This window comes from Lagenorhynchus albirostris, chromosome 13, assembly GCF_949774975.1.
Source record: "Lagenorhynchus albirostris chromosome 13, mLagAlb1.1, whole genome shotgun sequence".
In the NCBI taxonomy this organism is placed as follows: Eukaryota; Metazoa; Chordata; class Mammalia; order Artiodactyla; family Delphinidae; genus Lagenorhynchus; species Lagenorhynchus albirostris.
The window spans coordinates 28,652,757-28,669,507 of NC_083107.1; the positions used below are offsets into that span (position 1 = coordinate 28,652,757).

General features: G+C 56.6%; 1 protein-coding gene across 29 annotated transcripts in view; it reads right to left on the minus strand.

Annotated features, from left to right (window-relative positions):
- The window catches only part of DYSF (dysferlin), a 222,709-nt gene that overhangs the window by 62,778 nt on the left and 143,180 nt on the right, over positions 1–16,751 (minus strand). For 10 of the 29 annotated variants that reach the window (XM_060168910.1, XM_060168922.1, XM_060168920.1 and 7 more), the window contains 4 exons: positions 8,223–8,324; positions 7,943–8,104; positions 6,726–6,891; positions 6,221–6,297 (listed from right to left, as the gene is read on the minus strand). In XM_060168910.1, the coding sequence (XP_060024893.1) occupies positions 6,221–6,297; positions 6,726–6,891; positions 7,943–8,104; positions 8,223–8,324 (507 nt within the window). Of the gene's footprint in view, positions 1–261; positions 325–6,220; positions 6,298–6,725; positions 6,892–7,942; positions 8,105–8,222; positions 8,325–10,879; positions 10,946–16,751 lie in introns of all 29 variants that reach the window. The other 19 variants (XM_060168916.1, XM_060168912.1, XM_060168908.1 and 16 more) reach the window with 4 other exon arrangements.

Consider the following 16,751-nt stretch of genomic DNA (forward strand, 5'->3'; position numbering starts at 1 on the left):
CATGCAGGGAAACAGGATTAAGGTAAATCCCAGGATGCACCGAGACATAATTCAGGGATGTCTGTTTCTGCAAATCTTCCCTCAGCTTTCTCCCTGCCCCTCCATCACTGCACAGGACAGGTAACTGTTTTCTGCCAGGGCTCAGAAAACTCCTTTCTTCCCCTCCCATCCCCACCTCCTCTGTTCCCTTCCTAACTCCTTACCCCCACTCAGCCCCCCCGGGAAAATCAAGGTGCCCACAAAGAGGTAAACAATACATACATGACGACTGGATGGAGAAGACGCCATGTTAGTGGGGGCGAAGCCCGACAGACCGTCTGCAAGCTACAAATTAAACACGCTGGTTAGCGACAGGCTGCAAAAGTTGTGCGAGAAACGTGTGCTTTGGAGTTGGACAAGTGTGGCTCCGAATCCCGGCCTCATTGCTTTACCAGCTACGTGACCTTGGACAAGCCCCCTGACCTCTCTGAGTCAGCATCTCCAGCTGGAGAATGGGAACAAAGCCGTGTGTTGTCACAGAGCAGCAGCGAGTATGGATGACGTGAAGGCCATGCACACCTAGGACAAGGTGAGGCACGTGGGAGGGGCTCAGCCAATACCTGTCTCATGCCTGCTTTCTCACTGCCCTGGGCACCACTGACTCCATGCCACTCTCACATGCCCTCCCTGCCTTTCAAACTTCCTGACCTCAGACATACTCCAAGCTCCCCATCATCCCTGGTGGTTTCTTCTAACAACTGAGTCACACCAACCCCTGCTTGGGCACTATTCCTAAACCAATGCAGGTTTCTGAGTCTTCTGTCCTCAAGGACAAAAACCAGGGCATCATGTGGCTTCCCCCAAACCAGGGGAGCTTTAAGAGTCTCATAAACACGCCACCCCTATACAACAGAAACCTTGCTGCATTCTTTTCTGGCATCAGATCCTTGCCTGCAATCTCCTAGCACAGTGAATCCATAATGTATAGGGTGCAGGGTCCAGGAGGGCCTTGTTGGGGTCAGGACTGAAGGTAGGGTGACTTTTTCAGGGGCCACTACAATAGTGCCAGAGGAGGTGATGGAGCTGTGGGTGGACGAGGTGGATGAGGCCAGGAGATGCCTTCTAGGCAGAGGAGACAGCAAGTGTGAAGGACAGAGGAATAAAGCAGCACTGCCAGTTTAAGAGAGAGCAAACGGTCCAGGAAGGCAGGCTTGGGGGATATGGTGGAGGGAAGAGCAGACCAGTGGGACCCTCTCTTCCTTTGAGTCTGGGGCAGGGGGCTCTGGGAGACTCCCCAGGAGGCCAAGCCCTTGGAATCGACCAGATGAACTCCACGTGAAGCCCCCAGCTGCCCAGAGACTGGCCCAGCCAGGCAGTAGCTCTGCCCCTCTTGTTCTCCTCCTGAACCTCACAGAAGCCTTATTGTTATTTTTAATACAGTTCGTTTTTAGAAAGGTGAGAGGGAAACCGGCAGTTCACCAGTGCAAGAGGGAGAAAAAATAAAGCTAAACATAGTGCTCCAAAGGTCTGGGCCAGCTTCCGAAATTACATGTTCCCCTTTGGGATTTGGACATAATTTGCCGCTCCAGTTCTGGGAGCACGTTCCCACCTTCACGGCGTCCCAGAGACTAAAACCGGAGCAGGTGGCTCAAAATTAGCCCGAGCTGGGAGCCGGGGAGCAGCTGGCCCCAGCACCCCACCCCACCCCACCCCACGGGTGTGGGGAGCAGGCCTTCTGATGCCTCCTGCACGCTAGCCTGAGTTTCCCCTACAGCCTCCCAGGCCCATCAGACACACACACACACACATACACACACACACACACACACACACACACACTCGGTGCACCATCAAACACATGCAATCAACACACATGCTGTCAACACACACACACACACTCGGTGCACCATCAAACACATGCAATCAACACACATGCTGTCAACACACACACACACACACACACCCCTCCCACCACCAAGCCTTTGCCCCAGCTCCTCTGCCCACCAGGAAAGGCCTCCTCTCCCCTCTGCTGTTCTAACCCCTCTCGCCAGCCCCCTGGGAGAAGCTTTCCTGATGACTTAGCCCACGCTGACCTTGTAGGGCCCAGAGTCCAAGATCCTGGTGTCCTTGCTAAGCAAGCATTCACTGCTTTGCTATCACTCTGTTCATCTCATCTGGATCTGCAACATAGCCCTCCCCTCTCTGTCAGCCAGAGGGAAGACCTCCCGAGAGCGCTCTTCCCCTTTATCCCTCCTCAACACACACATGTTCTCCACCCCACGGCCTGACTTCAAGAGGAGACCCCTACCCAGGGTGATCTCTCAGAATGATAGGCAAGCGTCACCCTTGACCTGAAGGTAGGTGAGGCGTGGGATGGGCAGGGGGTGCCACCTCCACATGAGCCTCAGGACCCCCTAGGAAATGGTGGGAAGCCCACTCTGGGTATGCTCCTGCACTGCTTCTCTTCCCATTTTCATCATCAGAACACCAAGAACTAGCAGACTAGTCGACAAAGACCCCAAGTTTGTTTGAAACGTAAACATAGAGCCCGATTCATACTCAGAGGCAGAATCAGAGACAGAGAGCGCAGCCTGGGGGGAAGGGAAGGACAGAGGAGGCCGCGTTGGGAGCAGTTCATTCACAGCGTGCTCCTGGCTGGAGGCAACACCCATCTGTTCATTATTTTTCTATATTTTCCAAACTTTATATAATGGACATATATTTATAATCAGAGAAAAATGAATATATCCTTTATCTCAAGCAGAGCACTAGATGGAAGGAAACACCTCTGTGCCCCCCTCGGAGGACACCCCCAGCCTGCCCTCAGCAAGTTAGGTGTCAAGGCCACGATGCTTGCAGCACCACCACTACGCTTGCGCACATATCTGCTCCCAGCCCCCCACCCCACTTCTCACACACACTCATGTGCACACACACCGCACACACCCACACTGCCACCATCCCCAGACTACGGCTCTAAAATCTACACAAAGACAGCCACACAGACCAAGAATACACTGTGGGGTTGCCATGCGAGAGTTGATCTCATCCCAGCCCCCGCCACAGAGAAGAGTCCAGGAGGCCAGGCATCTCCCTACTCCCAGAGACAGGTGCCCATCTACAAGGCCTAGAAGGCCAAGTGGACAGTTCTGCCTCATACATCCATTTCAGATCATCTCTAGAACTGGCCACTCTTGACAGACACTGAAACATTTCTAGAAACCTGAGAAATGCTTGGCCGTGGTTGTCAGCCAATGGCACAAGCATCAGGAAAGTCTGGGGTATCTTTTTCTAGTGTGTGGCAGCTCATCCCAGAAACTGGCGGACGATGGTGAGAAGGTTCTTCAGCAGAGAAGAGGCAACTGAGCAAGGAGACGGGAGGGACTTAAACAGAAGCCGAATGTGGCAAGAGAGCATTTGGAGCTGGGGAGGAGCCTTCTGCTGGGTCCACAGCCAGAGCTGGTGAGCACAGCGATAGGGGCCGCATGATGGGGGGGAACAACACGGGCGGCCTAGAGACACGGGCTGCACAAACAGGAGCCAGCAAAATCCAAGTTCTGCCAGACTTCTCATCCCTCCTTCTCATCCCTCTCCTATCTGCACTGGGGAAGGGGCGAGGGGACAAGAGCCCAGCCAGAACTATCTGGAAAACCACTGGATCTGGAACCCACAGCCTCCTGGATCAGCCCCAAGATGCCCGGTCCTCCCAAGTCCTGCACAGGAGATGTGCAAGACAGAGTGAGGGAAGGATCTCCTGAGCCAGCCAGATCGGATCAACGATCTCAGAGAAAAGCACGATACAAAATTGCTTTTTCCCCAAGCCCCCAGCAGACCCCATCAGGACAGGGCTTCCCGAAGACTGGGACTGATCTCCCTGCGGGCCTCGGGGCTCCTTGAGAATAGGGTTATGTCTCCTCCATCAGACAGGGAGCTCGATGAGGGCAGGATCCAAACCTCCCCCACCAGAGCAGGCGGATCTCACTTCCTCCTCTCCCTACCGACCTCCGAGGTCCTGTGAGCCCAGGCCCTCCCCGCGCGGGCATGCCTCCACCAGCCCGAACCTCAGCTCCCCGCCCTCTGCCCGGCCAGCAGCTCTAGCCGCATGCTCCCACCAAGAGTGCAGCCCCTGCTCTGGCTCAGACCCCGGGCCCCGGTTCACTCATGTCAACGCCGTAAGGACGTCCAGCCTGGGCCTCCTCACCGTCTGCCTCTGGTTGTGCTTGTAGCCAGCAGGACCCAAGAGAGTCCCTCCCCATCTGAGTCTGTAGACATTTTGAGGGCAGCACACACAGAACGGAAATCCTGCTGGGCAAGCTCTACGCTTCCCTGCACAGACTCAGACGGCCCGCTGACGGGGGTGGGGGAAGCGGGAGCCAGCACTGGGCGCCCGGAGCTTGGGGTTAATTAGCTGCCTCATTCAGCTACGAACACCCACCCAGGCCAGAAGGTACTAGCCTTGAGTGTAGCTGAATTCTGTGTATTTGCAATTTCCATTTGGGTTTCCCCAGTCAAGAGAAGCTCCTCCTTAGACCCCTACAGAGAGTAGGCAGGTAATCGACCCAGACACCCATCTACTTATGCATCCATCCACTCATCCGTCCACCCATCCATCCATCCATCCGTCCATCCATCTACCCAGGCAGACTTTCTTCGAACGCCTCCTCTAAGTCAGGCCCTGTGCTGGTCACTGGGGACACAAAGAGGAATGAGCCCTAGTCACTTCCCTGAGCCTAGTCTAGGAAAGATGCTGCACGACTTAAGGCAAGCGCGGTGACCAAGATAGAGACAGGACTTGCAGAAGAAGTGGAGGAGCCAGGGCAGAATCCTGGAAGGAGGTGACCACACCTAGGCTGAGTCTTAAAGAATGACTGGGAGCTGGCCAGAAGGTGCTCCCAGCGGAACGCGTGCTGGGGTGGGGCCCTGGAGAGCCATAGAGGCGGGAGGAACGGAGAGCTGGGGGCTTCTGAGGACGCTTAGCACCAGAGAACTGTAAAGCAGCTATGAAGCTCTTGTCTCAGCAGCAGCGAGGCCCAGGACTGAACAGCAGAAATGTCCCCATGGAAGTGGCAGAAAGGTGAAAGAGATGAGCGCGTGAGAAAGAAGCAGAAATCAGCCCTAAACGTCAGAGGGAAGCCCCTGTAAGCACATCTCGGGGAGAGTCTCGAGGACCCCAAGCCCAACCCAACACCCAAGTTCGTTCTCTTGCTCTCAAGGCTAATATCTGACTGATGGTTCAGAAAAAAATAAAACCCTCCCAAAATGCCACCCCCTCCCCAGTGAACAAACAGGTTGTGGGCCTGAGCACAAGTACTGTCTACACAGGCTGGGAGGCTCTGCCTCCGGGCAGCCCAGAAGCTCTGGGAGCCCCACGTGCCAGGGGTGCGGCCAGAATCAAGAGAAGCTGAGAGGGCGGTGACAACCTGGAACAGAGCTATTCAAGGCTGGTGCCCACAGTGAGGTCTTTCTCCGTCTCCACTGCAGGAAGGACCGGGTGGTCTCAGCCGTACAGGACCCTGAGCCACCCCAGGGCCCAAGGTGAAGAGAGCGCTTCCCCCCTCAATAAGAGATGCCACAGGCCTCTTGCCATGCTGTTTGGCACTGGCGTCCGGGTCACCAGCTCACCCTGTTGTGGAGCACACAGCCAGGGGCTGCCTCTTACCTGCCCACAGGGTTGGACACCCTTGCAGTAAGGCCCCTCTCCTGGCCCCCTTCCTCTCCTGCAGGTGGAGGGAACGGGGTGAGAGGGACCACTGGCTTGGATACACACCCCTCCTTCAAGCTGCCTGCCAGGTGCCACAGAGCACAAGCCCACAGATGAATCTGCCCCCAAGGAGGGCCCTAGCTGGGTAAGGCGATGGGGCTGGGGCACCCCAGAGGCTACCGGTCACTCCCCACCCTGTCCTCCTTCTCTCTCGTTCGCTCCTTCCACCCTGATTTCCTGGGTGATTTCCAGGAGAGAGCCCTCCAGGCAGTGGGGCCATTTTTCTCATATGCGTTGGGGGAAATGATTGGGTCTTGACCAGAAGACCACACAGTCTCCCCCGCAACCCCCAACCTGCTCCCAACCAGACTGAAAGCTCCTAACTGGGGCCGTCCATCTGTAAGGTGTCCAGCCACCAGGCTGCAGAGAGAGTGTCCTATGGAGGCCGTGTGAGAAGGAAGGGAGGGCAAGGGGCAGGGAGAGGGTAAGCAAGCCAGCTCTTGGAAGGAGCCAGTGTCTGTCCCTGGGGACCCATCGTACCTGGATGGGGATGAGAGGCTCCTTGTCGTCGATGTCAATCAACACATCTTCCCCAGGACTGAGTAAGCTCACGTCATCTGTAGGGGGAGCAGTGTCCAGGCCTGAGAGGGGGCTCCCTCAGGGGCTCACCCCTCCTGAGACACAAGACTCGGCCCTCTGTCTTGCCACACTTTTCACTCCGTGTCTCCCTCTTCCTCCCAGCCATCCTTCCCTCTCCCGGATCCCGTCACGCTCCCCGTCTCCCCAGTTCTCCCTCTAGCTCCCTCTTCATCCCACTGATCCCTGAATCTCCCTCTCCCTCGGCCTTTTCCGCACCACACCCCACCTCAGCATCCACCCCCCCAACCTCTCCTGGGGGGCCCAGCCCAGGGCCAGACGGTGCCCTGAGGGAGACGAGATGCCCACCCGTCCTTCCGGTCATCTCATTCAGGGCCCGGTAAGCTGGGAAGTCCACCTGTCCCAGCCCCCTCTGCCTCCCCGCCCCCATCAACAGCCCCTCCCCTACCTGGGCCGCCCTGTGGGGACGGACTCTCCTCTGAGTAAGGGTCGCACAGGAAGCTCTCCAGGGAGCGGATGGTACACTGGCCCACCACAGGCCGGCGGCCAAACTGGCGATTATCAATTACCTTGATCACGATGGGGGGACAGTAGAGCTCCTCCCTGGGCAGCATCTGGGTGGAGGGGGGGGAAGCTCTGGGCAGCAGCCTGACCCCATCTCTGGGAGGTCTCAGAGGAAGGCGAGCCCTTCTTCCCAGGGCAAGTCCAAGGTGCAGAAAATGCTCTCAACCCACACATAACCCCCAAGAGCCAGCGATCCAAACGGGTGGTTTGCCGAGCCCAGGAGCTGGCCAGTGGAGCAGAAGCCACACGCCCCTTCTGTCTGCCTCTTGGATGCTGTAGGCAGAGGCCGACTTCTCCCTCACAGTTTTACCTTCCAAACACATCCAGCTCAGCCTAAAGTTAAAACAAGTCTACTTTCCCTGAACCCTCACTGGCCGGGGAAGGGAAGAAGGGAGAAGTTGGCCCGGGACTCAACGTTTCTCGCAGACAGACCCCCCCAAGTGGATACTCAAGAGTTGGCTTCCAGACCCAGATTCTTCTCCCCCCAACCCTAAAAGCACTTTGAACACAACTTGAAATAATTTATATGCTCTCCTTCGGTGGCGGCTTTGGCTCAGCCAGGAGGAGGCTCCTGTTGACAGCCACTGGGCCTGGAATTTCTATAGTACTTTCATCTTGCAAACCATTTTCCTTTCCTCAGACTTGCCTTACTCTGGTCACTAGGCCCAGGCAGCCCAGGTTGCTGGAAGGAGCTGAGGCCTGAGGGCCGCGGGGGTGAGCCCCTCCGCGGGGGCCCAGGCTGGGGGAGGACCAGGTCCTGGGAGGTTTGGAGGAATCCTGGAAGCTCAGAGACCTGGCAGGGGGCACCGGGGCAGGGCTGAGGCCGGCCCTGAGCGGGGAAACAGCCACGGATGGGTCCTTGGGAGTTCCGTGGACTCAGGATCTGAGGAGGAGGGGCCGAGCTGGCCCCCTCTGCACTGCTCGCAGGCTTCAACTCCTCCAGGGAGGAGAGAGCATTTCCTCCCATTCTCCAGTGAGGTGGGAGCGATGCCGTGACCCACTCAGAATCCCGCAGGGAGCCAGACCCCAGGCCGCCTGGGGCCGCAAGGAAATTCTAACCACCAGGACTCCGGAAGGGGACGACGGGGAGGTCGGGCTCACCACTTCCATGAAGAGGGTGCAGATGTCAAAGTTGGGGTTCTTCCGGAGGTTCTTGATGGCACAGGACTGCACGGTCTGGCCCCCGCACTCCACCACCAGGCTGGGGGAGGACACGCTGGCCAGCTGGTAGCTCTTCATGTTCCGAAGGCCCCACGCCAGGATCTGGGGGCACGGAGTGAGGACAGCAGCTGGGAAGGCCCCAGGCCCCAGAAAGGCTGGGCCAGGAAGAGGAAGGGCCCGTCTGCCCACAGTCCCCACCCCACCACGGGGGCGGGCTCACCTCGATGGCGGTTCGCTGGAGAACAGGCTTGATGTTCTGGGGGACCATGTAGATGTTGGCCTCCCTCTGGGGTGGCGGGTAGGGTAGGTCCGTGTCCTCCGACTGCAGGGCAGCAGGTAGAATGGAGGCAAAGGCAGGAGGGAGACCAAGGCAGAAAGACAAGAAAGGAGGACAGACGGGATGGAAAGAAGGACATGTGGAGAGACACAGAAACAGAGCAGCGGGGACACAGAAGTGGGCAGACAGAAATGAGAGAGCAAAGTCAGTTCCTCAGGCACCATCTCCTCCAGGATCACAATTCTAGCACCTTGGCCCCGGGTTCAGGTGATCCTGTTTCAAATGAGCCCCGGGGCACCCCTCCTCCCACCCACGAGCTGCTCAGGGTGACCCCGTCCCTGTCACACATACACTTGTGCACACACGTGCACACACATGCACTGCCCCGTCCAACCTGACACGTCCACTTCAGCCCCTCTCAGTCCCGAGAGGACCACGTGCCCTCCTGCTAGCCTGATTCTCCTGCCCCCTGGCTCAGACCCTCCCGACTTACCACCCGCCCTGGTGTTCCGTCTCCAGCCCCAAACTCACACCTGTCCTGAGGTGTGACACATCTGAACAGAATGCTTGCACTGTGGGCCAGAGGGGGTATTTACAAATAGGAGAAGGGGACAGCAAGGCCCGCCATCCAGGGGCACCAAAGGGCCTACTGGGGAGGCTCCTTCACACCACGGACCAGAGATGAGCGTGGCCTGTGACAACCCTACCTGCTATGGGTTTGCCAAAAAGAGTCCTGAAGAAATACATAGGGAAGCAGGCGGGGCAATGGAGGCAGGTATTACTGTGGATTAGACAACTACCAAGTCTGACAGTGGTTAGAAACACGGGCTCTGGGTATAGATCCTGACTCCACTACTTACTGAGTAAAATAAGTTATGTCACTTCTCTGTGGCTCCATTTTCTTCATCTATAAAGTGATTATTAAAAACTATCAACCTCTGAAGGTTAGTGGGAGGCTTGGAGAAGTTAATACAACATTTAGAAGAGTGCCTGGTTCATGTAAACTCTCAATAGAAGCCCACATGGCACCTCTGTGACAACTAGAGAAGGATGACCCTTTCTTAAAACTCTTAACTTCCACATCAGAAAATCATCATAGTTTACTAGTTTATTAGAACAAGACACTTTACTGCCACCTACTGGAAAATTAAAATACATGATGTCTGCACTGGAAATCGCACGCCCTTAGACCCAGGGCTCTTCCGCAGTGCACAACCTGCACATCCGTACATGGAGGCCCTGACGCTCAGGAAATGTTAACTATAAATACAAGGGCTGTGCTGTGTGCTTTACAGAGCTTGCCTCAGGTAATTGCATTAATAAACGATGGAATCGTTGGATTCATTCTCCGAGTGACTTGCTCTGGGTTCCTTCTCAAAGGATGGTGCGTCCACCTACAGATGCTCTGACACAGACGGTGGGAGCAGCTGGAGGACTGAAACACACCAGCTTCCTCCTGCCTCACCACTTCACAGCCAATCCCAGCTGTCACTCCTGCCAATGACACACTGATGATGCTACGCTTCGTGACCTGTGGTGGTAAGAAGCTCATTTCTAGAATCAAACCAGACCCTGGTCCTAGTCTGAACCCTGCAGCTCCTCAGCTATTTGACCTTGGGAAAATTATTCAACCTCTGTGACTCAGTACCCTCACATGAAAATCCGGGATAACGAAACTCTTACAAAATGTGTCTGAGAATTTAACAAGAGAACACATATAAAGAGTTTCTTAATAAACAGCAGTGACTAAAATGAACACTGTATTGTTGGTGGTGCCACTGTTTCCATCACTCACGTTGTTGGTGATCCCCCAGGGACTTGAGCAGAGCTGAGCCATCAGAGGCACCTCTCAAAACAACGCTGGCTTCAGAACTATCCCTACGTCCCCAGAGCACAGAGTGAAGGAATTCATCATCTTCCTCCGGACCCACAATGCAGGTGACATGATATTTTTAGACTGGCTGAGCAGCGGATGCCATCAGGAGAAAGGGTGATGAACAGGGCTGCCATGGGCACAACTCCAGGGGGTGCTGTGCACGTCACAATCCACGTGAATGGTGCCCCTGGAGGCTGGAGGCAGAGCCCGCGGTGGCCTGGCTGCTCTGGGGCCGCCTGGCTTGGCGTCCAAACTTGGCACTCCAAGGCCACCTACTGCAACAGCTGTGCAGCAGGGGTCGCCTCTTTTTGAAAAAGGTTATGCCTGAAGGCCTGCTGGTGGCCTGCTCAAGGCTGATGCCCAACCCACAGTGGACCCAGGGCCAAAAGCCCATGACGAAAGGGACAAACAGAAGAGGTCAGGGAGGGAACAGCCCCGGGCTCCTGGGTGGGGAGGCAGAAAGACCAAGCCTTTCTCATAGGGCTGCAATGTTGTCCTGAAATCACCCAGGAAAACTCATGAATATACTTCCCCCAGAACATTCCTCTCCTGGTCCCCAGACTCTGGGCAGTGTCCCTTTGATTCCTTTTTGTCCCTCACTTCCACGTCCCGCTTTCCCTCTGGGCTCCTCCAGGTCCCCTGTGAGGATATTCCTCTCTCTGTGCAGACGCCCAGGCTCCCCACCACAGGAACCTGCTTACAGAGGAAGACAGGGACCAAGAACCTGGAGAAGACTGGGCTCCAGTACCGTTTGCAGGAGGCCCTGGAGGAAGACGGCGGGTGCACACAGCTGTGGAGCGCCAGGCCCGGCCGGCAGGAGGGAGAGACAAGCAGAGACAGCGGTTAGAGGCGCATCCGCAGGGCAGCTTATGAGGCACAAGGCCCCCAGTCTCATCCCAAGGCCACCTCCATCCACCATATCGTCCTCAGGGGTCCCAGGACATCCTTGCTCCCTGCACCTTGTTGCCATTCCCCAGAATCCCTGCCTCTGCAGGGGCTCCCCTACACCTGCCAGCTGCCACCAAGTCCTCTGTCCCCTCCCCACCGTGCGCACCGCCCCGCCTGTAGGCACCGCCCCCGCCTGTAGGCACCGCCCCCGCCTGTAGGCACCTCTCATTATCACTGAGCATCTACGCTGCCACGTGCTCTGGCTCCCTAACCCGGTCTCATCCAGTGCGCCCCAATTTTCCACACTATCTGCTGGATTTTTTCCTTGCATTTAAAGACAGTCTCAAGACGGTATCTCATCCACACCTTCTCTCTGTGTCCTCTCCTGCAGCATGCCACCCTCTCCTCTCTCTCTTCCTGAAAAAGGCTGCCTCCATCCCCTGCCTCTCCCCCGCTTCCACACAGCCCTCTGCCCAGTGCACTCGCTCCGCCCCTTGCACCCCCTCCCTGGAAACTTCTCTCTCCAAAATTAACAACAACCTGCTTGTAGCCCAACCCAGAGGAAACTCACAGGCGCCTATCTCTCTCCCTACCTCAGCAGCATCTGGCCAGCTGACCTCGTCGTCCTTCCTAAAGCCGTCTGTCTAGCTCCTTACCGCTGGCCCCTCCACCCTCTCTACCCTCCGCTGGCTGTGTCTCCCTGGCAGCCTCCCTGCTGCTCCTCTGCCCATCCCTCCCCTAGGCTTTCTGCTCCCAAACATCTCTCCTAAGCCCCACACTCACATTCCAACCTTACCGCTACTTCATCCATGTGTCCTCCTGGCCTCTCACACCGAGGTTGTCCCAAACTGGATTCTCTAAGATCCCACCCCTGCCCCCCCGCCAAAAACTTGCTCTCTTCAAATGTCATCTCAGAATCCAGCCCCACCATCCACCCAGATCTCCAAGCCAAAAACGCCACACCACCCTTGACTCTCCTTCCCCTGGATTGATCCCCAAGCCTTAGGGCTCTGTCTCCTAAATCTCTCCCACCCATCTTCTTTCCTGGGTCTGGGTCACCACCATCTCTTGCCTGGATTCACCAGCTTCATCCTAAGTGATCTCTTGCATCTGGTTTTGCACATCCCCTTCCAATGAATGTATGCTGTACTCTGCAGCCAGGGAAGACTTTCTAAGAATACCACTCTGTTTAAAACCCACCCACTCAGGATGAAGTCCAAACTCCGTGACGCAGCCTCCAAGACCCCTCATCTTCTAGCTCCTGTTGACCTCTCTGGTCTCGCCTCTCACCACCAACTTTCCCCTCCGGGACCCCAGGCAGTGATGGGCCACCTCCCCAGCCACGCTCAACAGCACCCCCACTTCTGAACGCCAGCAGGTTGCAGGAGGTACCACACTCTCTGTACCTGTGAGGTTGGAGCTCACGGGTCCCTCTGTCTGAAAGGCTCTTCTGCCCACTTCATCTGGCTACCTCCTACGTGGACTTCATGTCCACTTAAGTGTTCCTTGGAGCTCCAGGTTTAAGTTAAGCACCCCACGGTTCCCAGAGCAACTTGTCCCATTGAAAGACACATCACGCTGGGTCATTTCTGTGTGTTCATTTGTCTGCGTCCCTTGTGAAACCAGCAATTCTGCACACGGGGACAACAGCTATATCCCCTGTCCAATAAATAAAGGCTTACGAACAGATTATTGAAGGCAGGGAGGGAGGGATGGCAGAGGGCGAACGGACAGGGGGATGGCGGACAAAGAACCGACTCCAACACTCTCCCATCCTTCCCAACGCTCTTGCCTGTGTCAGTCTTGCATCCTCACCAGCCCCTCCTTTCCCCGTGCCCGCTCATTCCTCCCTCTGTTTGAAGGGGCTTCCTTTGCCATCTTCCAGAATCTACCACATCTTTCAGGGCCTAGGTCAAACTCTACATCCTCCAGAAAATCTCCCCAACCACTCCAGAAACTCTTTAAACCCTACTCTCTGACTTCTTTTACCTCTAATTAAGCAACCCTGGGCTCTGGTTGCCCAAGGTCCTGACTGGTACCCCACATATCACGCTTGGGAGTCCTGTGACACCAGCCCGATGGCCACTCCTGTGCCCAAGTTTCTCAATTTTTTCTGGTCCAGCCCATCTGAGAGGCATGATATCTCCTTCCAGGACAGTGACCCTCAGTGGGGTGGGCTGCAGCGACCCCTATCAGCACTGCCAGGCTGGGAGGGGGTGGGTGTAGACTGAAAGCACCGCCAGGACATCCTGATTCCCTGTCCCATGTGTGCCGGGGGACTCCGAGGATCACAGACCTCAGAGGCAGCCACACAATAGAAGGCTAATAAGATGACCCCTTCCGTGGTGGGGTCCATGCCTTCCATGCTCCTCCCCACCCACCCTGAATGCAGGGCAGACGTGGGGCTGCTACACTGACAGGGTTCTACAGGTGTGCAGGGCGCTGACCGAGACAGCTCAGACCAAGAGGACAAGGACACAGGGACAAATGAGGCTCTCTCCCCACTTTAAGCAGAATCCACCTCCTGCCTCCTTTCATCTATCCGTCCTGCTGGCCAGTTCAGTACAGGGAACTGAGGCCCCTGAGCCATGAGGGGGGCTTCCTCCCCCGGTCCCAGGGGCCACCACACTAGACAGACGTGCATTCCCAGGGCTGGGGCAAGTGTGGGCAGGCCCCTCCAGCCACCTAGGTCAGTGTTGCCACCGGCAGCCCACAGACCCCCTCCTCACACAGCAGGGCAGTCAGGTGACCCTCTGGACACTCAGATCCGAGCTCCTCCGGGAGCTCCATGTGGGCGCAGCCGGGCGGGCTGGGAGGGCTCCACTGTCTGCCTGCCCCACCCAGCTCCTTAGGGACAGCATGCTGCTCTAATTACACTTCCCAGGAAAAACAGTGTTTTAAATTAAAGCCTTGGGGGAGGGATGGGGGATGGGGGACCACTGGGCTTATTCTCCTGATTGCAAAACACCAAATTTTTCCTTCTGGAGGATTTGGGGGTGCCGGAGAGTACCTCATGCACATCTCAGACTAAAAGCCGTACATAGCCTGTTGCCTGGATTAGGAAGGGGATGGAGTGACATCTGGTTGGCCCCCAACTCACAGCAAAAAAGCCACGGAGGACGCTCTCCTTTCAACCAGGGCATGCCTCCACGGAGCATGACAGGAGCATCAGAACCAAGGGTGATACTCCGAACCACGCCCCCTTAGGTGCTCAGGACCACAAGCCCCTGCTCCCACCTAAAGGGTTCCCAGATGGGGTCTTCCTCTGCACAGGCTCCACATCCTAGGAGCCCTCAATTATTAAGGAATCTGCCATCATCTCTTCTGCTGCGTGTGTGTGTGTGTGTGTGTGTGTGTGTGTGTGTGCGCGTGCACGTGTGCATGCTCTCGTGAGTGTACATAGTTGCACACACTCACACATGCCTGTGCACTCTCCATTTCTCAGGAAATCTAAAATTGCAGTTTCTTTGAACTCATTCCCCTTGGCAGCGCAGACCGCCTTTGTTCTCCAGACAAAAAGGAAAAGAAACGAGACAGAGGGCTCAGAAGAGGCGGGGAGAAGGAGGGAGAGAGGGAGCCTGGGCCAAGGAGCAAACAGAGGAAAAGGGAAATGCGAAGGGAGAGCTGGACAAGGGGAAGAGAAAGGCTCAGGAAGAGGGGAAACAGCAAGTGACAGACAGAAAGACAGGCTGGGAGCTGGAAAGAAACCCTCCCCTCCACCCGTTTAGGACCCTGGTCTCCCAGACACCAAAGCCTCAAAGACACAATGCAACAGTCCCCCTTCCCAACCAAGAGCCCCTGGAGAGGGAATGCTCCAGGTGGGCAAACAGCCTGGGGGAGGGGAAATCTTGTTGCCCACCAAACTGGCCCCACGCGGTGACACGCACCCCCAGCCCGAGGCACTGCCACCTGGACCCCCAAAGAGAGCTCAGAGTCACCTCTTCCAGGAAGCCATCCCTACTGTCCTCCATCTGCTCTAGGAGAGCTCAGCCCGGGTAGATGCCTTTCACCTCATCCATGACACTGTCTCCCACACAGGCGTGGGCTGCGTGCTGGCCGGAAGGCAGTCCCCACCGAAGAGGCCGTCCTTACGCCATGCTTCAGAGTCACTCGCCCCTCTCCATTCCCTCTCTAGCCTAGGCCCCCATCACCACATCCGTCTCAAAAGCCTCCTAGCTGGTCTCTCCTGCCCCTCACTCCCCACTCCACACCTCTCTGAAGCCAGACGGCTTCCTAACACACCCAGCTGTCCTCTCTGCTCCCAGACTTTTGAGGGCCCCCGTGGCCAGTGGCCCAAAAGCTAAGCTCCCGGCATGGCTTTTCAAAGCCCTCCAGGATGGCTGGAGCACCCTTCACAGGGATCAGGCCGAGAGTCTGGAAGGGGCTGAATGAGGGATACCAGGCAGGAGCTCGGCCGCAGCAAAGAAGACAGAAAAACCTTGCTAAGGCGTCAGGCTTCCAGCAGGACCAGCGGCGGCAGCAGCAAGACTAACCTGCCTCCACCCCGCCCCTGGGGATTCTTAAAACCAAATAGGACGCAGGACCTCGGCATGAGTCTTAGCCTTCAAGTGCAGGGGAAGAAAGAGGCTGAGCTCTGGGCCCCAGGGCCTGGGCGGGAGCCCTCTGGGGATGAAGGGGTCACCAGGTCACCTTCTGGGGTGGTTCCCTGGACCAGCTGATCCTCCATCCATCCTGTTGGGCCTGGGACCCTTTGAACGTGCTGGCCCAGCCCTGTGCCCAGCAGACCCCCAGGACTTGCTCTCCTCTGGCCCTGCTGACCCACACCCGCCTCAGCCTGTGGCCGGCTGGCCCTGCGGCAGGGCACTTGGCCCTCGTCAGGCTCTGGCCCCAAAGCTGCAGATTTTGATTTGCTTCCTGACAACAAGACCACAGCCAGATCCCTGCTCTTGGAATCTGAGCCTTCACTGTTATATATTACAAATCCAGTTATTAAGGATTTTAACTTTTTTTAATAACTCATCCCTGGGCTGGGTCTTCTTCAGAGCAGGCTGTGGGTTTTGGCCACAGAATGCTCTCAATCAAGAGAGAGGGCTCCGTGCTGCTTCCCTGGACAGGACTCTCGTCCCCTTTCCAAATCGGCAGTCTTTCGCAACTGCAGCCAGAAGCAGGAGGCTGCCTGTCAGGCGCAATTGCGGCCAGCTCACTTGGCGGACCCCACCTCGGTCTGGGAGCTGCAGGAAGTGAGGTAAGGGGCGCGGGGGCGGCGGATCCCACATCCTGACCCTGCACTTCAAGTCCAAATTGCACTGAAAATGTCAAATGGTGTTCGCTCGCAGCCTGGGGATTCCCTGACGGCAGGAAGTGGCTGCCCTTTTCCCACCCCCATCTGACCAGGGCTCTCCTTCCTGTCTCTCTGCCCAGGCCTTTGCCTCAGCTCACTCTTGAGGACCTGCTCACAGATGTGCAGGAGGCCATAAGGAAATGGGCTTCTCATCCCGCAGAGCAAAGGGCATAGCCTTGCTCCATTTGGATACAAACCCCAAACTTCTCCCAGAAGCTAGGAGTCCCCAGCCTGCCCCGTTCCCTAAAGCAGCCGGGCCCCAACCTGGTGCTTGGTCCCTTGGGCCAGAGGCACGTTCCCCACCTTCTTCCTAAGCGCTACGACAATGTTCGGCTAACGCCACCTCCACCAGCAAGGCTTCCTTGACTACTCTGGTCCCTTAGGAACATTCTATTCTTGAAAACAT